Source organism: Lathamus discolor, chromosome 10, assembly GCF_037157495.1.
Source record: "Lathamus discolor isolate bLatDis1 chromosome 10, bLatDis1.hap1, whole genome shotgun sequence".
In the NCBI taxonomy this organism is placed as follows: Eukaryota; Metazoa; Chordata; class Aves; order Psittaciformes; family Psittacidae; genus Lathamus; species Lathamus discolor.
The window spans coordinates 17,181,839-17,209,648 of NC_088893.1; the positions used below are offsets into that span (position 1 = coordinate 17,181,839).

Below are 27,810 nucleotides of genomic sequence, written 5' to 3' on the forward strand. Positions count from 1 at the left end.
GCACTGGCTTCCTCAACCAGGTACCAGAGAGATGAGATGTAGTACTAAGTATGTGGGAATCAGACCATCCTGAATTCAGTTTGGCTTAAACAGTTGTGGAACTAAAATCTTGGCTGACAATGACATTTAGGATCTGAGTTTTTACAGGAAAATTTTTGCTTCCCTACAGAATAGGACAGGAAACTGGAAGCAAGTCCCCAGATTTATCACTCAAATGTAATGAAAGCAAGGCAACATATTTGTCTTAAAGCACAGATCAACCACTCAGAGATGCCCATTACAGCAGTACAAGTTTATTTGACATCTACAGGTAAATGGAGGGGCTTATTTCATAGAATAGAATCATAGAATAGTTAGGGTTGGAAAGGAACTTAAGATCATCTAGTTCCAACCCCCCTGCCATGGGCAGGGACACCTCCCACTAAACCATCCCACCCAATAGAATCATAGAATAGTTAGGGTTATTTCCTTGGTTTTATTCTGGATCTTGACTCACAGAGACTCTGGAGATACTCCAGATCACTTTCCTTACCAGTTCTACTTGCTCTCCTTCCAAAATAGGGCAATGTTAGTTTGTTTTCTCTAAATTTGTTTATAAATCCCTCGATTCTTGTTTGTAGCATATTTCAACCTATGCCCAGTAGGCTTCTCTTTGTTTATTCGCAGCTTCTCTCAGTGAAGTTCTGTGGTCTGATCTGGACATCCTGGCCGATGCTTTTGACACATTAGCTGTTTCATTTGCTCTTCATTCAATCATTCAGCAATCAGATCTGGAGCTTTCTATAATTACATGACTCCTCAGGGAGCTGCTCCACAATGTTCCACCAACATTTTTCACTTCTTCAGCAAGTTCAAGCAGATGTTTAATATATATAAAACCCCCCGTCTTTAATAATCTCTTTTTAATTGCTTCTAATTAAGTTATTGCAACTGTAGATGTCTCGTATTTCACAATGTTTCATATTCCACGTTTTCAGGCTTTAAAATCTGCACAGTTACTGCTCTCTGGGAGGAGAAAACCACTCCCAGAACTGAAGGAGCATTCTGTTCTCTACACTACGTGGTGCACCATATTCTAGTTCATCTTTCTGGAATCACCTCCATTATAAATAATAATAACTTTAAAGTAATGTTTTAAATTATGGGTTTTAATGTTCCTTTTGGAGTTCTCTCGTTTCTGTTCATCATGCTGGATGCCTATGAAGACACAAAAACCTCGACAACATGAAGTTTCCTTACCTGTGTACCAGCTGCTTGCGGCTTACGCAAATAGCAGTTTCATAGTCATGAGTGACACATACTTTATGTGGGCTGCACTTCACCTTCAAACATGGATCTTTAGATGGATCAAGGGCTATAAAAGAAAAAATACATTAAAAAAGAAAGTGAGAGATGTATACAAAGTTATCTCTTGCTTGGCAGATGACAACTGGTTAGAATGAACACTCCCACTGCTGAGTGAATAAATGATTTGCCATTTTATAGTATATGCTGTTGTTTTCAGACTGCATGTTAAACAGAGATCGACAGCCTAAAGACTGATTATTGAACAGTGATTTGAGTATCACTTGGCCTTCACATTAGTATTAGACATGATACTTTGGGATAAAGTTCTGGTATAATAATCATGCAGTTCATTTCCTAGAAAAGTTATGGTGGAATAAAACACAATCACAAGTAACAAAATCAGTAGTATTTTAGAAGCTATCTAATGATTGACATGCAATGTGACATGCAATCCTGCATTGGAAAGTGCAGGATACTCGGTCTCACCCTCTGGTACTCTCTTTACGGTTTTGATTAGGAAAGATCCCATGAACCTTCCTTCTGAACAAATCCCTTTAGCAATCCTCTTGCTAAAATCTGCCTCAGAGCCATACAGAGAAATTTCATCTTTGCGTAAGAACTGATTTTTAGATAGCTTTTTTTGGGCATTATTTTGGATGGATTTGACTTTCTGTTCCCCTACAATGTATCCTCAAATCACATTTTACCTCTTCTCTCCCTCCCCAGATAATGGGCCACTTTTGGAAATGAGCAACTCTTAGTTCGGCTTTGGGGACTGTATAAAGCTCTTATTGCACATTACCATAACTGAGTTTCCCGTTTTTACAGAACCATTAGAGAAACTTTTAAAGGACACTCTTCGAAGTACAAGAAGCTTCACTTCACTATGTACCAAATCTCTTTATATGACAGCAAATGTCCTTTCATCAAGCAGAGGATTCTTCTGTTTTCCTGCCGTGCAGCTGTTCGGTGTTGGTTTAAACAGCCATAGCTACAAGTTCTCACCACATTAACACCCATTACACATTTGTGATGGGCAATTGAGCTTCAGTAGTGCATATGTGGAATGCCTTTGGTGCAAGACACGGGGAAATCGTAAAAACAAAACAAAAGTGTTAAAAGCTTTTCTTTTTAAAGCCATTAAAACTGATGGAAAAGGGAGCCCATGTGTTTCCTTCACCATAAACAACAAGGTACCAGCATCCCATGAGTTGCCATTAGGACAATACACAGGCACTGCTTGAGGGGCCAAGGTCAGTCCCACTGAAAAGAGCAAAGGCTGTTGCTTTTTGGTGTCTTTTCCAAGACAAGACTAACAGGCAGGAGGCATAGCCCATCCCCTTCTCTTTACCTTCCCAGAACACACAGGGTAAGACCTACTTTCTTAATCCTTTTACTTTGCTCGCACTGGAGACTGAGGCAGATACGTGACAGGGACTGAAATAGTAAGCCACAATTTCCTTACCTATTCTTAAAATGCAAACCAGAGTGAGGTACCTTCCTTCTGCAAAGCTTTTGTTGAGTGAGCACTACTTGGAGCATGAAGGGTCACCAGAACATTGGTTGAGTGGGCTGATGAGATACAAAGGTCATATCCATATGAAAATATGCAATGACCAGAAGTTTTGCTCGCCTGCAGCTGGCTTTGCTCTTTTACCGGAGCACATGCAGGTTGTCTGCGTTTGCTGGTGACACATCCTTGATGCAAAATGCTGCATCAACAGAAACCATTGTGCAAATTGGCTAGGAGCCCAGGGCTAACAGCTGCCAACATTGCTGGGCTGCTGGTGGTGGGCGCACTCTGGCCTTGTGCTCATAGGTTTCTGTCAGTCAGAATTAGTGAGAGTATGGGTTTAGCCTTGAAGGTCAATATGATTTTGTCATGAGTAAGAGAAGCAAGATTTAGGCCCACATGGTCTAGGGGACATCTTGCACAGTTTCAATACTTAGCATTAAAGAACTGTATCCACTTCAGGAACTCCTTAAGTCTTCTAAGGCAATAAAAATGCATGCACTTCTGAAATATGTGCTCTGAAACAGCATCACACAATACATTATTGCTTAAAAAGACCCAACTTTCAAATATTTTGCAATTAAAAAATTGTGCATTGAAAAAGGAAGCTATTGTAGAATGGTCATCGGTTGGAAGCAAAGGGATGGGAAAAGATGTGGTTGTAAATCCTAGTCACTATTTCCATTTATATCAGGCCTCAGCTTCTCTCCACTTCTGTGCCTTGCTTCTAAAATCTAAAAAGAATTACCTGGCAATAACAATAAATAAAGCTTTTCCCTTCTTGCATGTTGGATGAATTATTTCATTCATGGTGGGAAAGCTCATGAAGATCTTTAAGTGGAACACACTATAGAAGATCATTTATTGTTCATTACAAACAGCCCTTACACACAGTTCAAAACCAGTGGAAGGAAGTTTATTAAATTGAAGCAAAACGGTGGGCTATGCCAGAAGACACCAAAAAACCCCACAATGTAAATTATTATTTACGGAGTTTTTTCCCCCACTTATGCAAAGTGCATGATCCATACGAATATAAAAGGTCAAAACAGGGATTTCTATGTCTGCAAAGTTCCTCAAGATGTTAAATAAGTTTGGAAGGTTGCCCTCCTGCTAAGCAACACAAGCCCTAAGGAGAGCTTATAATAAGAAACAATTTCTGGAATATGCTAATCAAAGATCCTGCTTTGTTAATCAGATTTCTACATGACTAGGAGCAGATGCTCATCATCTGCAGAAGAAAAGACCCTTGGGAATAAGATGAAATGCAACAACCGTATTTGTCATCACAGTTCTTTTTGTCCTAAAGCGATGAGTTTGAAATCTTTGACAAGGGAGAGCCAAAAGTACAAATAAATAAATGAAAATGGGAAGAGGAGGAGTGAAAAAAAAAACCAACCCTGATTTTTTTATTGTAAAGATGTTATTCTATTAGCTTTAAAAGAAAACTGCAGCCATGCTTTTTCTGTGTCAAAGAGTCTGCATATAGTTACTTGGGTCTGTCTGCACAGTAATAATAGAAATACCTTAAGCTTGGCTTTAATATGTGATACATTTAATATTCCACCTTTTCTTTAGACTGTGAAGGTGAAATCGATATGGTTGGTTAATCTGACCTGGCAGTAGCTGACGACTGGTCCAAAACTTTTGGAGGGGATACATGTCCAGCCAGTATTAAAATTAAAGGTTTCACATGAAGATAAATTCTTTCACGAAACCCCACTTCAGTCACTATCTTTTTGTGAGTCCAGCCTTCATATTTTCTTGTCCTGAGCTTTTCCCATGTTGATCGAATCTCTGCACAATTGGTCTCCAAGGGAAATACCCATCCCGGGAGACAGCTGGCTGAAACACAGGGAAATGCAGTACCGCACATCTCTCAGTTTAATCATTTTCAGAAGCTTTTTGCCCTGGGAAAACTTAGAATCTTTGGAGTTTTATCTCGGCTCAAAAGCCTCACTCTTCCTCACTGCACACCTTCATGTTTCTGTTGATGACACTTGTTTTCTGGCCTACTCTCCTGGCACTCTGAGCTGTGAAGTCTCTTCCTGCCTTGCAGAGCACAAGTGAAGAAGTGTTTAGATGAACTCAAGTTTCTGCTTCACTGGCCACAACATTTCTGGAGGAAACCTGTACTCATAGGTTAGCTGATTGCTCTGCAAAGGGGAAAGGCTTTCATGTGTAGGCAATGACCCAAAACCAGCGTTGGGCCCATTTGTAAAAATAGAGGTGTGGAATCAGAATTCCTGCCATTGAGAGGCTAAAGACTTGCATTCCCTTTTTTTGCCAGTTTTTATTATGCATAGCAATCTAAATTCCCTCTTAAAGCTTTGAATCTTCTGTGGTTAACTTACAGAGATACCTGAGTAATTGGAAACAAAACACCAGTGATTGCATCAGACCATTAGCAACCTCCTCTTGCTATGCTGTCAACTCTTTCTAAGCCCCAAAGGATTACAAACACCAGCAGTATCCCAAAACCCTTTCTCTCCCAGCTCCACAAAGACCATCAGAGAACTGTCTGCTCATGAACTGAACCTGCTTTCCTCTCCCCTCCCTGTACCATTCACCAGAGGCTGTGAGTTCGCAATATAAATCAGTGTTGGACAAAGACCTAACACCAGTGTTTGAGATACTTTTCTATTACATTTCATGTTTTTATATATTACCACAATAAAAGAAGACTTACAACTCGCAGGAAACCCCTTAGTTCAGACAATGGCAGTACAGGGAGAACTTGCTTTGTAAGGCTGTAGCTCCATACGCTGCAGTTGTGGGTCATTGTGTTAATCATAACGGAGTACATATATTTTTCACACATTTGACTTTAAAAGGGTGATAACAAATAAGTCCTTTCAATGTCTTGCAGCAATGGATGTGTAATCCTGCAGAAACTGTACAACTAGTTCACAGCAAGATTTATGAGCTCGATTCTGGTTTTATGACCATTTGTTTGGGGGAAAAGAGTAATTTCCAACTCCCAGCTGCTTAGTGGAGCTGAAACAAACTACACAATCCAAAAAAATGGCATTATGTAAATATTGGGGGGGGGTGTTTTCAAAATTGCTTGACAATAAGCACTATGATCACTCACTGACAAAATACTTCTGCAGAATGAAATGTCAGGAGCAGTTGCTTTCATGCAATCCCCTTGGAACTGTTCTGACTATGTGAGAAAAGAAAAACATCTGTTGACAAAGGTATGATGAAGCGGAAAACAGGACCTGCTGACTTTAATGCAGAGATCCTAGTGTGTATTTTAAGACAAAAGAGACTGATAATAAACCAAAGGCTCTCAATTTAATGATGCGTTACATTATAGGTGTGCTGTTTAATATTATTATGTATTACTTGATTCCAGCAATACGCCACAGGCAAACATGAGAAGGAAAGCACAGCTCCTGACTGTACGAGGCATCAGTTAGGGCACAGGAATGAGAAAGCTGTGGACTGAGCTGGCCTGAGCAGGCAAGGGCCAAAGGCTGACTCTTCACTTGGCTTCCTCCCCATTCAGCCTGAAACTCAAAAGGCAGCTCGTCCAAGAGGCAATGCTTGGAATTAGCATCTCGTCTCCACTTGCAGCCTGGTGACAGCCAAAGAGAAAGTGTGATCAAAGCACAGAGGTTGACTTGGAGGAATTTTGCTATATGCTTCTTTGAAAACTGTTGCATAGCAAATGTGCAAGAAGCCATACAGCCAGTCAAACATATATTAATAAAAACCTCTCCTAACACGGACCTTGATTTGTTGCTAGGAAAGGGCATGTTTTCAACACACGATAGCTAAAAGCAGTTTTGGTTTTAACATCTCACTTTTTTAAAGTAAAGCATAGACCTCCCCCAGAATTAGAGCTTCTACTCAGTTTTAAAGCAGATAATTTATGTGCTTTTTTTCTCTTAAGGTGAACATGGCCATACATATTACCTTAAAGAGCACTCAGGTGAAATTTGTTCTGCTTCTCTGTGAAAACATGACAGTTTCCAATACTCCAGTGATAAACTCCAACCAATCCATGTGCTGAGTTTAGACTGCTAGCAGAGCTTAATCTGAGTGCACCAGGACTGCCCCATTGCCCTTGTATGAACAAGACACCTATGTGAGCTTGTGATTGACTTCAGATGGTTTCTGCCTACACTCTTTCCCCAGATTTTCTTACTTTACATCACGCTGAGTGGCTGAAACCATGTTGTTCACTGGAGTCGAGTGTCACATTTTTTCTCAGAGCTGAGATTGTTAATTCTGGGGTTAGAGAATGTTATTTAATAACAGATTACACCCCCCTGCCCTGTATAAATTGCAAATAATTACCAATGGGTTTTATTCTTCTTCTGCAAATCTCACCAGAAATCATTCTGCTTCATTAGGGAGAAAGTTGGTGTTAGTCCTCCCCCAAGTCTAGGGGAGAACATGTCTTCGATTAGCAAGCTCAGATATCTAAGTCTCTTTCTCTCTCGCATGCTTCCTCTCTGCATAATTACTCTGAGCAATTTGCATACAGAAATCAATTCAGCTGAAAATTAATTACCCTAAGCCTGAATGTTTCAAACATGGATGTGAATTATTTTCAGCAAATGGAATTTCTCAAGGCAGTTGAACAGCAGCATCTCAAAACGTCAGCATTTATTCCATCCCTGTGAAGTATCCTTGTATAGTTTTGCTTTGGAGGACTCTACCATTTGAGTGGCTGAAGCCATTGGTATAGTGCATAGAAACATCTATTTTAATTTTTACAGGCACTTTAGAAAATCATTTCTTACAACTGACATATAATTGCTTTTGACATTGCTAAGGGCCATCCAAGGCAAGAGATGCTTCAAAGGACTCTACAGATTTCCTTTTTGAAGCAGAGGATAAGAACCTGAGTATTTAAATGAGTTTCTTTGACAAATATACAGAAATCTGATGCAGTGAAAATAAGCGAAGGGGAAAAAAACATAGCAAAGGTAAGTTAGGAAATGTGTGCTATTGGTGGATGTGATAATCAGTCACAGGCAGCAGGGTAGGTATTTGGCCAGCAACTAGCAAAGAGACACACAAAAGAGCAAAGTTATATTGCTAAGGAGTCATAAAAGAAAAGTTCCTGTTTTGATTTCTGACAATGAATCTTTCTGGTTTATATCTTAATATACTGCAAATGTATCTCAAATACTTCCCTACGCTGGGGCAGGTTTTAAATATCTCATATTCTCGGATATGTTTAGGGAAGACATTTATCTTTTTAACACTTTCTTTTGAATCTGGAAAGACAAACATCCCCTGGAAAAAAGAAGCCGTGGAACACAGCTGGGTACTTGCTTTGCTATTCAGCTAGCACCAGGTTCACTTCTAACCAACAACTCTCCTGCCTGCAAGGCAAAGGTTCAACCAACATGCAATGTACAGAGCACTCACATGGTTCAATAAGGTCTAATCTGGCACCAGTGCCGTGATGTTTCTCCCAGTTCCAAGCACTTCCATTAAGTGATAATTTTGCTCACATGTGCCATACCTGAAGGGATGTTTCTGCATATCCCAGTAAGCTAAAGGGAAAACAGACCTAAAAGACCCACAGACAGGACGCTGGTCAGATGTTCCATTCAATTATTAACTCCAGGAAGTAGCGATGGTACAAAATAACCCAGTTTTCTAGGACTCGCAGGGCTTTGGCATATGTTTCATGACAGCAGCTCTACAGTTTGTTTTAGAGTCCCCAGGGCCCCTGGAGTGATCCAGCCTCAAGCTTCCTGGGATAGAAGTGTAGAGCTTCAAAAGATTGCTCTAATCTTTAGTTGGTGGAACATGAGAAAATGAAGAAACCTTTGTTCCTGCCCTGCAGGGAGGACACAGCTCTGCAGTATCTGTCTTAAGAGATACCTAACAGGAGCTAAAAACTGTTTCCTTCCGACAGCCTCAGGTACTCTGCTCCCTTTCCAAAGGAACCCTGTAACAACCCAGTCAAGCATCTCTGACAACAGGCATCCTGATATTCCAGATGGTCTCCAACCTACCAGCTTGTCACTGCTTGGCCAAAGCAGTGTGGCTCTTTCTGCAGGAAAGCCATCACTGATCCCCGCTCCTGGGTGCCTCCAAGCCCAGCCCTGCCTCTTCTGGAATGAAAACTGCTCCCTTAGACTTTCAAGCACAATCTTCTAGCAAATGAGTTGAGGAAAACAAAGAGAAAGCACCTGGATCTCCACGCTGATACAACTGGCTAGCTGATAACTGCTTGCGCAATGACTGTCAGTTTTGTAAGAAGCCTAAGCCTGTGTTTTCCATCTCTGTGATTGAAATTGGGTCCTGCAATACCGGCTGATTCCCTTAAATCTCTTAGACCTTAATACCAGAGCAGGACTCTGTTTTTCTCTTCAAAAGCCAGTAAGATTTTATTCTTACTGCTACTGGGGAAATACAAAAAATATAAACTAGAAAGATTTAAAAATATCAAAGCCATATGATAGACTCGGTATCATTATATTTATCTATGTATATGATATTTAAGATAGCTTTTGAGGTTTCTGAATGCTTGCACTTGACAATCCTGTGGCGATTTTGAAATGCCAGATATAATTTTGCCTGTGAACTGACCCAGACCAGATCTGCTTTCTGTTACACTGCAGTGAATTGTCATTTATTTAGTGGGATTTCATTTGATACAAATTATTTCACTCCAAGGCCAATGAAAGCAGATTATACCTTCTTCAGAATATAATATTTTAGATTATTCATGTATAATTAAAGATACATCTTTCCCATTTCAGATTAATACAAACACCTACTTTGATTTGCCTGGGGAGAAGTCACATTGTATGTCATGAAACACTTCTGTATTAATTCTGAAGCTGTTGTGATTTATACTTTAACTGAAGCAATCATATAATGGGAAAAGAATTACAGCTATTTAATTCTGATATCAGTTTGTGAGATAGTGATCCCTTTTCCAACCTTGATTAAAAACTATAATCAAGTGTAATACTGTGAACTGAGCCCAAAACTGAAACACTATAGAACTCCTCTGTATTTTTCACTGAGAAAAAGCTCTTACCAATCAAATTTGATTATTCCTCAACAGATATTTCATGTCATTAAATCTCCTTTGAAAACGTGAACAACAAATGGATCTTTTCATGCTTAGTTTTTAGAGGTAATGCAGAAGCAAAAGTTCATCCCTGTTATTACTGCTTCCATCAGCAAATAGGAAAAATAAGGACTAAATGACTGTTTTGATGAATCAGTATTTCAGTATGGAAACCTAAAATTCTTTTCTAACACAGCACTATGGAGAGCCAAGGGAACATTCAACGTTCTGCATATGAATTCTCTGAAAGGCTGCTGTGTTTGCTTTATTTGTCCACAGACTGAATGTCAACGTTGTTACAGCAGCTCCCAGCCAGGCACCCTGTGTAGCTCCACATACTTGTATTTGAATGCTAAACTAGATAAGACATTGCAGCCCTGGACATGAGAAACCCTTTACTTTTCCCATTAAGTTCTTTTGCTTATTTGCTAGGATAAATGAAGCAGAATTTAGCTCCAATCATTATCCACTAATAGGTATAAAATGTAGGATCTCATTTGATGTTTAATTAATAAGGTACAATATGGATGGCATTCTTTGAATTGGTATGCCATGGAAGAAGTCCAACTTTCCCCTTGGCTCTTGACATTCTCAGCATCTTAGTGCATGGGCAGTGACGCTCCTAGTCAGTGGGGAAGGAAGGATGCCCTTAGATTGTCTTCTTCTCTATCAATGTTTCTTTTGTGACTTGGGGTAAATGAGTTAAGTCACTCTGTGCTTCCCTCTCTTGTTCAGCATTTAAAATGGAGATAGCAATAATCACTGTCTAGAAATCAAGCTGGGGCTCTCGGAAGGCATCGTAGAACCCAAGCAAAGGGTGAATGATTTGTAGTGTAATAATATCAAACTAGTTAAATTCTGCAGAACTAAGAGCTGTTTCATGTTCATTTGTGGCAGTCTGATTGTTGCCATGGAAACATGGGCAAAACACTTCATTTCCTACATCAACAGAGGAAGATTTGTTTCCATATTAGTTTTAGTTTGCAATGAGCAAAACAAACACATAGATAGGAGGCTTTTTCAAAGACTGATTTCATTCTGAAAAGACAGTTTCAGTCCTATCACATGGAAGCAGCTCCTGCCAACCTGATACCACAGTGGAAAATCTTGTGAGATGGGCAGCATTTTGCAAACACCTCTGGATTAGGGATGAAATAGAAAAATCACAGACCTTTAGGTTAATAGGTAAAGAATTTCCTGTCAGAAGAAATCACCAGAATTAAAGTTATAGGGATTTTAGCCATGAGACATGACCAAAAAAAACCCCTACAGAATGATCACTGCTGCACTACACCTGGCTTGTACATCACCTAGAAATCTGTGCAACACAAAACGCATCACAAGTGTAAATTGCTGGGGGCTGGTTGGGTTAATAGATTGTTGCCTAGTGTAATTCTCATTGCTTTTGAGAGCAATTACCTAAGCAGGAAATGATGAAGTTCCTCTCTGGATAATCAATTAAGTCATATAATTGGTATCTGGAAGAGGCTTAAACGGGAAATAAATGAAAGGACAAACACCTGCCCTGCCTGTTTCTATAGTGTAGGAAATACAAATACAGCAAAGAGAATTCCTTCTTCTATCATGAGTTTAATGAAAAGAAGTGCTGTAAAAATCAGTAAATATCTAATGGCATTCCTCACTGCACAGTGCAAGAGAGAATCTCTAATGTGAAACAAATCAAAATGAAAATTCATAAACTACAAACTCGTTTTGTAAGAATTAAGTCCACTTTGCTGGAATTGACCAGCCAGCACTGGAACTGTGCCCAAAGGCAGGAATTTTGAGCCTGGGAGTTTCTAAACAATAGGAAATTGGTGATTTTTCTGCACAGAATGAAATGAAAGGGTAAAATAAGCAGCTCATCTGAGAAGTGGAAAAAGCTTGTTGTCAAATGGGCTGGAAGATAGAAAGTGGACACAAGGAAGAGCACTAGCATTGCAATTCAGAAGTGTCTAGTGGTATGATAGCAGTGAAAATATGAAGGTATAGGACTTGTACACTCCTGCAGAACAATACATATGGAAGGAAAAAACCCAACACAGGGGTCTTTTTTCTTGCTATAATTCAGTTGCTAAAGTAGTGTGGAAACTGATGATCAACTTTTAATTCATACAGCTCCTCTCTTGGTTTTGTGACCTCTAAATTGATTTTTAACAACACAAGATCATCTCTACAAAGCTGCTGCTAAAACACCCTTTGCAGTTGGTGTTTTATAGTTCCCTGGCAAATGCTAAAATTTGAGTCTCATTAATGCATTCCAGGGCATCTTGATATATCTTTTGCTAAGTAATTGATAGTAATTTTAAGCACATAGGAACAACGTTTATTGAAGGCATTAAGTGGATTCACAGTTTAATTAAAACGCTTTATGTTTCTCAAAAAGTGATACATTGATGAAGATGTCAACTGACAGAGGAAAAATGCAATTTCTCTTGCCAATACTTAGCTAAAATAAATCTGAAAGAAGATGCTTTATGAAGAATTAAAGTTTGAACAGTTCCTTGTGGATACTTGGGTAACTGTCTGGAATAACTAAAATGTTGTTTTGTCCTTTTCCTATAGGGAAAGAGTTGAGGGTGCCTCAGGCGATACAGCAGCAAATTCTGTAACCTTGCACTCAGCATGGTAGCTAAAATCCACTTCTACAACAGAGCAGCAACTGCTCATAAGAGAATTGCTTGATTTCTGAAACACCTAGGCAAGAAATGCCTTGAAAAAGAGTGAGCTTCCTGAGTTATGAGGCGAGACTGAATTATTCAGGGTTCCTGATGTACATGTTACTTTTTATTAGAACAAAGATAAAACATTGAGTTCTAATAAAAAGGAACCAAGTGTACCAGTATTGCTGAATAATTCAAACACAAAGTAACAATGGAATTGGAAACTGGGTTTTACTGTCTTTCAGGAACTACACATTGCATTTCCAGAGACAACTCATCTGACCTGTCTCTAGACATATCTGCCGGCATTGCTCCAAGTTCAAGACAAGAATAACGTGAAGAGGAAGAAAGTGTTACAGTGGGTTGGACACAGGAAATGGGAAAGAGGAAGGACACTAGGGAACTACTGCTAGAGTTCTAAATGAACTAACTTCATTCAGTTTTCATCTGAAAAGATGTAAATGCAATCTGTAACTGCTATATATCCCCTTCTAGACTTTATTGTTCCTAGTGGATATAGAAAGCCCAGGAGGATAAGCCGTGGATCTCAGACTTTCAGGAATACCAAATAATGCCAAATTCTTTTCCACTGTAAGCAAGATTCTTGTTGAAAAATGACACTCAGAAGATAGAAACAATATAACTATGACCTTAGTATTAAGGAGAAAAAAACATTTCCATTTATATAAATGTGCTGTGATGTTAAGGGAACAGAAATTGTATTTTCATCATGTTTTATCCATCCCACTGCTTCTTCTATAAAATATGTTTCTATACGATTTTAATGAGTAAATTGACATTTTAATTAGGGTGCACCACTACAAAGAGGTCTTCTCTACTGTAAGAAGGGGGCAGAACAAGCCATACAGTAAGACAGACGGACAATAAGGGAGTATCTCTGCTCCTTTTTCATTCCTTCTCCCTCCCCTGTAGTGTTTGCAATACCCCCGTGTTACTTGGGCTGACACTGAACTGGAAAATAAGTTTAGCTTGATTTAACCATATTCAAACATTAAAATCTGCTCAGAGAAAATGTGTTTGCCTGACATGATGACTGAATTTGCATTTATAATTTGGGCAAGATCACTTTTCCGGCTGATTTCGTAGCACTTTCCAGGATAGATTCGCTGCCAGAAAACGTAACTCAAATTTTTCCTCTAAGTCATGTAAGAATGAGGGCTATGGACAACCTGAATATGCTGCATGTGCAGGAGAAGAAAAACTAACCAGGAGCTTCCTGTCCTGTGTTCTGACCATTTTCCAAGACTTTGGACATTACAGTAATTTTCTTTACAGAGATACAGAGGCGGGGAACAGCTGTACAAACCAGCAAGCCTAAGCAGCAGTTAAGTTATAGCCCAATTGACTAGATCACAAGCCTTGAAAAGAAACTGTCACATCAGCTTCTACTATTGCCACAGAAGTAGTTGTAGTGTTCAGTACCGTTAAGTTCAGCAACAACAGAGTAAAAAAGTACTTCTGCCTATAATGCTTGAGAGCCATTAGGTTGTACATCGCCGCCTGGAAGCAGGGAATCAGTGTTCCAGTTTGTATTTAATTCAGCTACTTTCATAACCATCCTTTGCTCTTTTATAAAGACATACACACCAAAAACATGAAGACATTAAGATATCATCATTAAAAGAAGTATCAGTATTTTAATGTATTATTCCATGTACATGTCTGGTATAAATGAGCTACTGGGATATATCACAAGAACTCAGATTAAACTTCAGCAACAGCCTTTGTTCTCATGTGCAAGACCTAATGAGAGAATTCCTTTCCCTCTTTCTCACACAGTATCAATTTCATGCCCTATAGGTTTGTAAATGGCCCACAAATCTTTGTGATTTGTATTTTTCTGTAAAGGGAGACTACCATATCAGGTCTTTTAATATGAGCTGACCAGTCAGTAACAGTCAAGTTATCTATTAGGCATAATAGGCTCCTTAAACATGGAAGATTCTATATAGGACACGGCCATTAGTATATGTGTAGTGTTTACTACTGGCTCTCAGTGTTTGTTGAAGGTGGATGGTGGTACCATTAACATTAATATCTAGACAGGGTTTTTTTAAGGGCTTGGCAAACAGTTCAGAACAGCAGGTGAAGGTGTCAAAGTGCTAATGTCACTGTTGCAGAAGAAACACCCTTTCTTCCCTCTTTTCAGTGGATTGTCTCAGCAGCTCCTCCTTGAAGTTTCCTATGAAGCTAATTAGTTTAGCAGGTTTTCAGGCTACAGAATGATTTGAAACTCAGCATGTTCTCCTGGTAATTTGTTAGCACGTCTAAATTTCTCATCACTTAACTACATTTTCAGGTGGATTTCTCAATCATTTGGTTTTATACTGTAACGGGACAAAGCCAAAAGGCTGTGGCTAAAAGGGCTTTACCGACCCTTGCTATCTACTTACAGCCTGAGAAAGCAAACCAATGCAGAGCAAGTTTGGCAGGCTCATGACTACAAAAATGGAAGAGTGATGTGTTTTTACTGGCAGTGGACTAGCAGGTTTTTAGTGAAATGAAATGATCATGTAGTCTCTCTTTTCAGTGAGTAACCTCAAGTAAGCTTTTCATCGTGCTTAAAATCCCAGAGTGTTGAGTGCTGATCCTGTAAAATGCTGTTTATCCACAGCTTCTTCTGGTGGCATTAACTGTCAGCCGCAACAACTGCCACAGAAAAGTCAGCATCCATGAAGAGCCATTACCTGTATGGGAAGCACTAAGTGCCTCTACCAGAGGAGATGGAAGCCAAACATTAGGAACAGTTTGGGTCAATGACCCTACCTCTGCATGGTGTTTTGGCTCCAGTATCTTTGTAATTCATGTTTGAAAAAGCTCTCACCCATTATGGCAGTTCCCATGTAATAAGTAATTTACATATATGCTATTTGCTTGAACTGCTGAATGCTGGGACTCACAACCACATAATTAGCTAATAAAGAATAGTGGATTTGTTGCACACTTCATTTACCAGTTTCTCCAAATTAATGTAAAGATGACAACGTGCATCCATATGGAACATGTACACAAGCAATGTTGGAAGAAGAAATCCTAAAAGCATCACGTAAGTACTACTTACATCTAGGTAATGTATGTAGCTTCAAAATGGTGTTAAAATTTGTCCTATACTTGCACATGTGGATTTGCCATGCAACACATACCATTATACTGCTGAAAGGATCCTACATCTTTCTACAGCTAAAATCAGAGATAGAGAAATGCACAACTGATCACACTGTCTTTCAGAATGGAAGCTTTTGGCTTTCCCCAAGATCATAATCTGGAAGCCACTTTCTTAGGTTAGGTTACACATTTAATTAGAATTACATTACCCATCAATTTAAAAGCTTTTAGACATCTTTTACTATTTCTTTGAGATTAAGTATGCCTATTATCAACTTGCCTAGGTCATACCTTAACAATATGCAAATGTACAGCACAGGCTTAGATTTAGCAGGAACAGATGGAAAGCCCTTAGGGGACTATTGCTGCCCATTAATGACATCTCAAGCTGTGCCCACACTCCTACGTCTAGGGGCTTCCTCTCCAGTACCGCGAATTTTCCAAATCCAGTAAAAAAGGAATTGCAATATTTTTATTAGAAAGGAGAAAGTGCAGTCGGTATTTTGGGAACATTTGAAAGAAGTATTCAAGACATAATTTGTACATCACAGATAAGGATGGAATAGGGCATGAGGCCCTCTGTCTTCTGCCTGAAACTGATACAGGCTTTAATGGAGTTGCACTGGGGATCTGGCTTAAGCGGGCTGGCACGAGAAGGAAACAAATGTGGAATAGCTAATGAAGCAGAATGTGAGTGAACATCAACCAGTGTGATAGCCTGTGATGACTCTGAAATAAAGACATGTGCTCTTCTTGTAGAATTGAGAATTACAGACTCCTGAGGCAAACCTTTAGCAGAGAACACCTAATTGAATAACCCCCCCAGGGAATACTTCATGTCCTGTGAAGAACAGAAGGCTCTCTGTATTGGTAAGTGAATAAAAAATATTAATGAATGCCCTTGGAAATGCCATGAGAGAGAGAGAAGTACTGGGAGACAAAAGTACCAGAGATTATTCTCGAGTGTTGCATCTTCTGTGGGCTCCCTGACCCCATTGCTATCTCTAGCACACACATTACTCAAGAGCTTGCAAATGCAACTGAAGTGCTACAGAAATGCTGTATCTCAGCATGCCAGAATGCTTGGGGACTTTAATCACAGGTCATCTACTTGCTGACATAAAGTAATCCTAAACCTCCCCATTGAGGATTTGCCCAGCTCTCCTTTGCTAATTCAGCTTGAAGCCAGTTTATCTCTAGGCTACATCCTCATCTTTGAGGAAAGACTTACTCATCTCACTTCAAATGACTCAGAGGATTCAATATCCAATTAACTTGCTGAAAATCTACCTGTTCCATAATTTTGCCAGTTGGAGTGAGTGCGCGTTAAATTTACTTACCAACATCATCTTCTTTTATTGTAACTTGCCATCTTATCTCATCAGCACTGCCTTGAAATACTGACCGGGGAAACTACATTGATGTCTTGGGGGATGACATGTGTGTGTGTGGTGGAATTTCGTTAATTAGCCACCTACCAAATTACTCTGTCACGAGGGAACAAGTACAACTGATACTACATTTCCTAGATGAGCTGCAAACAGCACAAAGGCAAGAACAAGCATCTACAGTCCGATATGATCTTAACCCTTAGACTGTAGGATAACAATCAAATTCTGTTATAACTAAATACCTCAATGCAGTGAAAACTATAATTTGCAGTACTGCTTACTAGTTACTTAGAAATTAAGAACCTCATCTGTCCACTACCCAGTTGAAGTGTAAGTTGCCCTTGCTGCTGCATGATAACTAAATGAATCCTTCTGCACTGTAGAAGACTACAAGCAGCACACTATCCTTTATGCTATTTCAGTTGAGGGCTTGTAAGTTTTAGCTACTAACAGTAACTTCAAATGGATTAACCAGGTATCTGAAGATCATATGAACATAGCCAGAGATTTCTATTAAGCTGAAGTGATAGGACCTTGAGTCTACAGAAAAATTAGAACTTTATTTTGGTACCATACTTATAAACAAGCACCAACAATGCCCTTCTTAGCCTTCAGTTTATTATCCTGAAAATTGATCAAATGTATCAAACCCACTGAAAAGTCATGTGATCCAGATTAACAGGTTGCCTAGAAAATTAGAAGGAAACAAAAGGAATAAGCTGTATTTACTGATGGGATGTCCATTAAGCAGTGTGTAGGAAATATACAGATAAAGTAGAGGGAGTGATGGTGATGACAACCAGAAGGCAGAACTCCAGTTACAGGATGTGGTCACACCAACTTTTGGGAAAGGAGCACAGGCTTGGTGAGGCATTTCAAAACTGGATTTGCAAAGCAGGTGTTGAACCCAGCTCGCATGGTATCATGGCATAGATTTTAGCTGTGGCAGGTAAAACCAGATTGCTATTTTGAGAGCCCCTGAATTCATTATGTGCCTACCTGTAGCCTAGTCAATGAATACACATTTCATCATCTTGATGAACAGCATAAAGAATGATTTCCCTCATTAATACAAATTGAACTTTCATTTCCAAGCAAGTTAGATTAAAAGAGGCTGTAGGAATGTGGCTAGCCCTGCCCTCTTACTCAGGATATGGCCCTAATTAACATCCTTGTGGTCAGTTCTCTAGTTTTATGATTCAGAATTGTGTGTTTCAAATGTAATGTGGTGTTTAGAATATTCAGTAGCTGGAAAACTGAAAAAATACATTGAACGGGTGTTCTTATTTTAAGAATAAGCTTGTAAGCAATATGCTAGTGGTGCAACATGGTGAAACACAGATTACACCAACTACTATATATTCCTATGTATAACTGAAGCTTGTATTTTAAAAAACAAAAGACCAAGCTTGGATTCTATGGCATTGCACTTGCATGTGATAGTGATCCAAGTGGAAGTTTCATCTCAGCATCTTCCCTTGTCTGTCCTCTCCTGGTTTTAGCCCTCCATGACCTGCGAGTTCTGTGCATGAAGACACAGTACTGGGCAGCAATTGTAAGATGCCAGAATTTGTCATTCAAGGTTCTAAACTGTTACAGTGTTGATACAGTTCATTAAAAGGTAATAAATACCAAGGACAGCATTTTAAGTGATGACGAACACATGCTGCTGAATTTACCACAAAATGGGATCAGTTAACTACATGTCCAGTTCAAACTCCTATTCAAGGTGGTTGTCTGAACCTCTGCTTTGAGGAATCTGTGGTACGGAAAGGTATCACACATAGCTTTGGTGTGCAGGGACTGCTAACGGTGATGGGAGCTGCCATGTCAATAACACACTTTCAAACTAAAGCATTTTTTCTATTAGCTGAGGCAATCTGAAGTGCTTGGTATTTATTTAATCTAAAGGAGTACAAGCCCATGTATACATTGTGTTTTACATTTCCTTACAGCCTAAATAATTCAAAGGGACAAATACAAATGTGAAGGATTCTCCACTTGAGAGGCTAAAACAAGCAATGAAAACATTTGTATCACTTCAATCTGACTCACTCCCACTTCCATTTAAGTTTAAAAATACCTCAAATTCTCCAGTGTTTGAGAACTACCAGTTGGGAAATTATGTTGCTGTAGAAATGTCAAGACATAAACATACCAGGTGGGAAACCATCTCATTTACCATAGATTCCCACACTGTAGGAATCTTAAACCTAACTACTCCTCCGGCTTGTTTTTTGACAGCTATCTGAATATGAGATGGATTGCACTCTGGAGTATCTATTTGTCTGTACCAATGAGAAACTGAATCCAGACAATCAAATCCAGAGTAACAGATACCTAAATGTAGATAAATGAACCCCTAGTATCTATAGGGTGATGATGCACCCTATAGATATTGCAATAATCTATAGAGGAAAAAGAGAACTTTGGCTTCTATATTACTGAGGTAATGTTATCAAAAATATTTAATTACTATGAAAATATATTAAAATAGAGGGAGTCTCACTCAATTTACTTGTGAAGAATCCACTAATTCTGTCCTTCTGCTATTTAATGTTTAAAGTGTTTTCCTTAGATGGGGGCATGTTATGTTCCATTACTCATTGAAAATGTTCTTGGCTTTGAATTTAGTCTGCAAATACATCAACAGGTACCATATTTACTTATCAAAGAAGCAGTATGCTCAGTCCTGTACCTGAAATCTAAGGACCTGTCGCTGCATATCTTTTGAGTATGGTAAGCAGAATTACAGATTCCCTGTTTAGACTCTATAAATTACAGTGACTTTCTTAACCTGAGCTTTTGTACTTCAGTTATCTATCAGAGCTGGTAGCTTGTTCTGATAGATAGAGCCTAACAATATCAGCACCTTAGGAAGGTTTTTAATTTCTTTAGTAATCCTTCAAGAGCCTTATGAAATTGCTGTACCTGCACTTTAGCCCATGGGAAAATGAAAGGAAGAGGTTTATCAGTCTTAGGCGAGGAAATGTGGAGAATAAAATGCAGAGCTAGGCAGAGAATTCAAGCATCTCTGGCTGCCGGTTCTGTGGCAGTTCACTGAAATATGCTTCTCTGCCATCATGAATTATCCAAATTGTATTCTGCACTCTGTATTTGCAAAAGTTGGAAGATTCTGGATGCAACTGCACCTGGAAAGACCACTAAGAGAGTGGCCTCTACTGGCTATTTGAAGGATTGGTATTGACAGGATTAAATTGAGGATTATTTGTGCTGTAGACAAGAAAAATCCCTGTATATTCATCGAAATGTGAATAGAGGCCTGAATATGACATAGTAAATCTTAGAGGAGATGCAGGCTACACTCCTCATCTCAGAGCTCCCTCCTGATCTATTGCAGAGATGTACTGTGAAGCAATTTCAGAGCACACTACATCTTGCACTGCCAGCCAAGCGATGAATAGGATGGTGCCTGCCTGGCTGCCCTGGGGCTTGGGAATGAAAAAAGCAGGACATGAAAATTTCCTGGAACTGCAAAGTTTGGTGGATTTGGGGATAATTTCCCACCCATACACAGTACTCAGAAAAGGAGATCACTTACATCCACACCACACTCCCTACGAGAACAAGTAAAAGAACGAGTATCAACAAATGAAAGAATTAATAGGCCAAGTAGCATTCACATGGCATTAATAAATCATAGAGAGGTTTGAATACAATTAGCTTAATGGACATCAGCTACAGGAAGCAATCACAGTGAAATGCATTGCTGAAGCCATAAGGGGACAGTTTCCACTGTAAGAAGTACTGTGACTGCACATGTATTTTGTATTTGTGCATTTCTCACATAGAAGTTGCAAACTTGGGGAAAAAATCTTTTCCAAACCTCAATCTAAAATCAAATTCCAAACTTCCTTCTTCCTCTGTCAAGCAGGTAATGATCAAAGTGTGCCAGACAGAGAAGTATGCCTTCTGACAACTACTCTGCGAGTCAGAATTGGATCAGGCAATTTTAAGACTGGCAAAGTACCGTGCCTAGTGACAAGCTTTATCCCTAGGAACACCTCCTTAATATGAAAGCTCATTACCTGTTGGTTCTTTCAGTTTTAGATAGAAAAGAAAAAGATTCCATAATGGTCTGAATGCTGACATAAATATTAATTCTTTCTCCTGTTGTCTTTTTATTTATGCACTTGTTTGACATACAAAGAGTTTTTAATGGTGTGAACAGTCCTCTTTGGGAAAACAAATGGTCTAAGCAAAATGCAAAATGATTTTTAGTTTGTTATACTAATAGCAACAAAAATGTGATTACTGCTGAAGGAGATTTGTGTTCCTCCAAATCCTTCTGATATTTATGCAAATACTCCAAAAGGCTGTGCTCTTCCCTCTGTGTAGGAAATCTTTCATACCACAGTGTAAATGCAGAGTCTATATCCCTTCCCACTGAGTAGGTTAAAGAGTTTGTCAAGCACAGTGTTAAAGCAGGGGCATCTCAAGAAACAGAGCATACACAGAAGACAGATGGAAGCAATTCAAAAGCTGCTTAAAAATTCCCAAAGCAGTAAGGGGCACATATGTATGTATTCCCTAGGCATAGGCTAGAAGAGAATTGTACCAGGCTAGCCGATGTGCCCATGGAAAATACAATGATAAACACCAGGACTTTTGTACTGAGGGCCACCAGTGACATGGATTTTGGCAGATGTTTGGTATTTCCGGATCTTGAACTGCCTTAACTCCTTTGCCAAACCTTCCTACAGATTTATGCTGAAGGAAGCAGAAGGTTTACCATAAAGCAGTTTCAAGCTCTCTGTGTAAAGTTCCCCGCTGCTTTATTTGGTTTATTAGGCTCCGTTCTCCTGCCTCTTTGCCTGCACTACTGTAGAGTTCCATTACATCTCCACAGTAATCTATAACAATTGAGTCTGAAGTGAGGCTATTAAGAAAAGACAAAAGCATCTTGCTTCAAAACTCTTTATAAATGAGAAACATATTCCTAATTTCATATTGGTATTTCATTTATTTCAGGCTTACGAAGGGCTCTTATTCTCTAATCATACAAATGGATAATATATTTCCGCTTCCATTAAGCTTCTGATGTCAAATTTTTCTTCGGTATTGGGAAAATGGAATTTCTCATTATTTTCTAATATGTTCCACTGCAGATATTTGGTCTTTATTTGTAAATAAACAGAACAATAAGTGAGGGGATAATAATGGTGTGTACAGAGAAAAAGTCTGCCTGGCTATGCTACTGTCCCTGTAAGTATTCTGGATTCAACCAAAGTAAACCTTGAAAGGCTGTAATTGAAAGCCACTACACCTACGTCAGGCTTTACACTGATAAAAGGGGCATGATAATTAATCACTTGCCTTATTAGAAAGATATGATTCTTCACAATGAATAAAAATGACTACAAGAGCTGATAACTTGCTAACTCCACAAGAAGGCACCTTTGTGAATGTAAGAAACAATAACTGCAAGTTAAATCAGCAACAGAATACAGATGAACTGCACAGGAAATGGTAAGGGCAGTATTAGCATCAGGGAAGAGATTATTCAAATACAATGTACTCTAAAACCACCTTCTGCTGAATTAAAGGGATACACTAATAGCATATGTGATTAGGTGGAAAGAAAAGCTCAACAGAAAACTAAGGCTGAACCCTTTCCTAATGATGTCTTTCCAATGTTATCACATTTCTATTCCACAAATGGACCCACTGGGCTCACTTTTGGACTATTATTTGCTTAACTAATGGTATCTTTGGTTTCAAGATACACTGCCGTTTCCTCCCTCGTCACCTTGTACCTTATCTCTATGAACCAGGCTATGAGCATGACCCAAGCAAAACACAAGACGTCTGAAAAGGACCAGCTGCCTTGATACGCTATATAGAACAAAAGCACCTTCAGCAGCATAGAATCAGAATGGTTTGGGTTAGAGGGGAGCTTCAAACCTTATCTAATCCAACTTCCCTGCAATGACAGGGACACCCTCCACTAGACGAAGTTGCCCAGAACCACATCCAGCCCAGCCTTGAATGCACTGCCCAAGCACAGTGTGAGGTTGGGCACCCCAGGGCACCCCTCTGCTTGGCGGATGGTTCTGGGGGTGCAAACCCCACACATTGCACTGTGTGTCCCCATGGCTGAGTGGCCACGAGGGTCCTGGGCTGCAGCATGGGGCTGTACGGTGGGGTGTCACTGCACTATATGGGGGATCTGGGCATGGGGGGAGGCCTGTGCACAATGTGTGTGGTGCGGAGGGAAGTTTTGCTGTGACCTAGTGATACCCGTTCTGGTGGGTCCTGATTGGTATGGAAATCCTGGATTGTTAAACACTAAATAATTACTTTTAAGTGGTTCTTTCCCTTCTCTTGATTAAACAACAGGTAAGAGTAAAGCAGCTGAAGAGACAAGGGTACAGAGTTTGTCTGGGGGACACACCGCACATACATTTAAATGTGTGATGAAGCCCAATACCAGCTCCATCACACACACGAAATCTGCCAGAAGGCTGAAAACAGGCTCAAATGAGTACTGCAGTGAAGCTCAGCATCTTAACTTGGATAATACTACCCATAAACAGCAACAAAAACCCCTCTTTTGAGTCTTTTAAACCATGGCTTATTTTGATTTTTGAGCTGAGGTTTTCAGAAATCAAGGCACTGTGACTCAGCAAAGATCCTGCTGTCCGATAGACCACACAGCAAGACTAGAATCAACGTCTGGCTCTGAGAATGCGTCTTCTCAGTGTCTTCCTCTTGTACCTGGGAAAGAAATGCCTCAGGATTATTCTTGGGATATTAATGACAACAAACTACTTCAGTTCACACTTTCTGCTGACTGCGACTCATTAGCCTTGCTTGCCCACCCATGCTTTATCTCCTTGTAATTTCTTACTAATTATCTTCTACATCAAAGCTTTTGGGTGGCTGTAATACTGCAAAATCATCTCACGAAGTACCGTACTTCAAATTACGTTTTATGTAACAGCAGGTTCTCAGACGGATAAAATATGGCACAAAAAATGCCCAAGTGCGAAACCACCAGAGCATTCTGTGATGCTCAGGACCCTGGCAATAATGACTGAAATATTTAAGCACCCAAATGCTGCCATTTCCTATAAGGGAGTGCATGTGTGAAGGGTGATGGACAGCACCTACCCCAAGTTAGAGTCTTAAGCCTTGATTATGGGCAGTATGTGAAGAGGTAACACAACTGAAAGGCAGTTTCTTGGATCCTCTTTTTCAATTCTGCATCCAAAAGCTTTGTCAAGACTGTGCTATAACAAATGTGGAGAAATCATGAAAGCGATGGTTCAAAGCTGCTTATTCTCTGTAGCCTTTAATATCAGGCTTAGTAACCTCAAACAGACTAGGAATAGGTGGGCATGTTGCCACACTCCTGCTACTGAAGTTATTCCAGTGTCAGCAGTGCACCACCTGCCCAAACACAGGATCCCTGCTGTTTGACAGCACGGCCGGCTCTGAAGAGCCAGGCAGGCACAGAGATGACATTAAAGCAGCATCTCTGTTTCAACTGCAAAAACACCCAGGCCCCATTTGCTGTTTCCTCTGTTGAGCAAGGTGGTAAACAAACACTGCAGAGAGCTTCCCCAGCACGACAGCACCGTCAGCGGAACAGATTTATGCACTACTCTGTATATTGGCTTTCATAAAGAAAGGTTTAGGATTAAGGCTGGCATCAACATTACTTGCTCTCAAGGCAAAAGCGCAGACAAGTCCTGTTGGTACAGCAGGAGGAATGTTCTCCTGGGATGTTTGAACAAGCTTTCCAGGACTGAAGAAATATCAGATCCATGTGTGCGAGATGCTCTTCTTCAAACATGACATTTTGTGCATATAAATACAAACTCCAGTATCAGGAAAACAGTAATTCTTTGCTTGTTTTCTCAGAAGTCAAAACTTTGGCTGCTGCATGGAAATCAATACTCAAAAGTGCAAAACAAGGTGGGTTTTTTTTTTGTGCTGACCCAATCCTGAACAGAACTGCAGAATCACTGCCATGGGCAAGTGATGAAGCTCATAACGAGGTCCCCAAAGGATTCGGCATTTATGTAGACAGCAAAAATACCTACAGCTATCATAATTAATCACACAAAGGATTTTAAAGGTTAAGTATTTCAAGGCTTAATCCTATATCTGCAAAAGATCAGGAGAAGACCTAATGGGAAGATCAGTGCAGCTGTGATGGATGACTGACGGTAGCTATGCATGGCTTCCTTTCTGGTTCACTTGCTTTCTCTATATATGGTGCCTACTGGCATCCCAAACCACTCACTGGCATATTTAGAATCCAGGTGTGCTTTGGCTACAGAAGGTCCCGTTTTCTCTGTAGCATTCCTGCTGGCCCTGCTGTCTGCAGCTGCAGGGAATTTATCTGGTTCTGAAGATGGTTTTGGCGTGGCCTTCAAAGGATGATGTTGTCTATGTAGCAAATCCCTGCCTATTTACTGCATAATTTTAACACATTTTTTTTCTGATGCATCTGCCTCAAGCCACTGTGACAAAGAGGACATTGGAGCACTTTGGGTCATTTAGAAGAGAAATTCCTCTTTTTCTGTGTTGTTTCTTTTTTTCCAACCAGATACACAATAGACCTCTGCTGATTTAAACCCCAAATAAACTGTAGCAGTGGCTGCCTTATTCACAGGGTGAGACTGAAACTTGCAGAGACAGTAGAACAATAAAAAATAACAAGTAATGGGTGGCACTGGGCCTATAATCATTTATAAGAACAACTGCAGACCCCAGTAAGAGGTCAACAGTGCACTCAGGCATCAAACATACATGAAACAGTGAAAGTACCCCTGTCTCTTGCAATGTTTGGCTAACGCTAGCTTCCCATCTGGACCTAAAAGGGAGTTATTACTACAGATGTGGCAGTGCACCAGGATCTCTTCATGTTTCTGTGTCACAACTGTGCGTCCTTCTATTCCCATAATCCAGACATGCAACAAGTGGGGGGCCTGTAGGGATGCTGGGGAGGGACTCTTCGTCAGGGACTGTAGTGACAGGACAAGGGGTAACGGATTAAAACTTAAACAGGGGAAGTTTAGATTGGATATAAGGAGGGAGTTCTTTCCTTTTAGGTGGTGAGGCACTGGAATGGGTTGCCCAGGGAGGCTGTGAGTGCTCCATCCCTGGCAGTGTTCAAGGCCAGGTTGGACAGAGCCTTGTGTGGGATGGTTTAGTGTGAGGTGTCCCTGCCCATGGCAGAGGGGTTGGAACTGGATGATCTTGAGGTCCTTTCCAACCCTAACTAGTCTATGGTTCTATGATTCTAAGTGAAAACCCAGGACATGCACTGCCTATTTGCAGCCATATGGATGCTGCAGCCATTCCATCTGCAGCCTGTTCTGCATGCCAGTTAGTTTTGGGAGACTGGACTGGAAGTAGGGCCCATTAGATATCCACAGTTAATTAATAACATTCTCTTTGCCTTTTATCTTCTTTGCCTTTCATCTCTGGATGTTACGCTACAACAGATGCTGATGTACCTTCAGACACAGTGTTACAGTGGCTTAAATATAATCCCCAAATAGCTCTAAAACATACTGATGTGGGGGGTGTGGGGGTGTGTGGGGGTGTTCACCTATTCAGTGAAGTTAATATTGGTAGAGTATTTAAACAAAACAGTTTCTTTTGATGTACAGATTGGCAGATCACATAATCACTGAGCTCTCTGAAAAGCACTGCAGCATGCATATGCTCATTAGAATACAATATTGCTACTTATCTAACCACTGAGTAATATTTATACAAGGAATAAATACAGTTAATGTGAACAGTTCAATGATATGAATGCCTGGACGATGCGTTTGATGTGTTTTGCACATGAATAAGATAAGCCTTACATTTAATTTATCTAAATGTAACTGAAACTAGACAACCTGAGCAACTGCTACAGACCATGGTTGAAGCAGTTTATTGTATTACTTGTTTGCCTTCAGTGGGATATGTACAATGTTTCTCCAAGTACAAAAGGTAATTTAAACTCAATGTAAAGACCTACTCATGCTAAAAATCAGATACACAGTTATAAGAAAGATGCTTTAGTTAGTGTAGGCAGCACTGAGATAAACCAGAGCTTGATAACATCAATTAGCATGGAATTTGCTAATACATAAATCATGCAAAAAGTAAACCTCAGAAGAAATAACCCCACCCCACAGGCTTCTAAGATCTTTAATACAGGATATAGAAGTTCTTTCCTGTAAGGGTGGTGAGGCACTGGAATGGGTTGCCCAGGGAGGGTGTTCAAGGCCAGGTTGGACAGAGCCTTGGGTGGGATGGTTTAGTGTGAGGTGTCCCTGCCCATGGCAGGGGGGTTGGAACTGGATGATCTTGAGGTCCTTTCCAAACCGAACTATTCTGTGATTCTATGAACACCTTTTTGTTGTTTTACACTGCTGCTTCTGGGTTATCTTGGTGACATGAGAAAAAATATTTCCTTCCCATAATTCATCCATCTCAATCCTAAACCCTTAAAGAATATTAATATGTACATATGTATATATTAATATGCACATATGTACATATACATACAAATACATACATACATATATATATATATATCAGGATAGTTAAAAATGGCAAAGAAAACATGATTATAACATCTGTTAGAAAGGGAGTGACTAATCCAGGCACCACTACTCTAACCCTTCTTTACAAAGCATTTGCTAAGCAAAGCCACCATCTTCAAAATCAAACCCAACAACTTTGGAGCTGTAAACAGAATCCCCCAGTACCCAGCAAAACTCACATGCAAATACAGAGCCTGTG

The 27,810-nt window shown here is 39.9% G+C and overlaps 1 protein-coding gene across 1 annotated transcript in view; it reads right to left on the reverse strand.

Annotated features, from left to right (window-relative positions):
- Nucleotides 1-27,810, reverse strand: part of SPOCK1 (SPARC (osteonectin), cwcv and kazal like domains proteoglycan 1) — a 288,927-nt gene that overhangs the window by 119,606 nt on the left and 141,511 nt on the right. Inside the window, exon 4 of the mRNA XM_065690170.1 lies at nt 1,240-1,354. Coding sequence (XP_065546242.1) covers nt 1,240-1,354 — 115 coding nt within the window. The remainder of the gene's footprint in view (nt 1-1,239; nt 1,355-27,810) is intronic.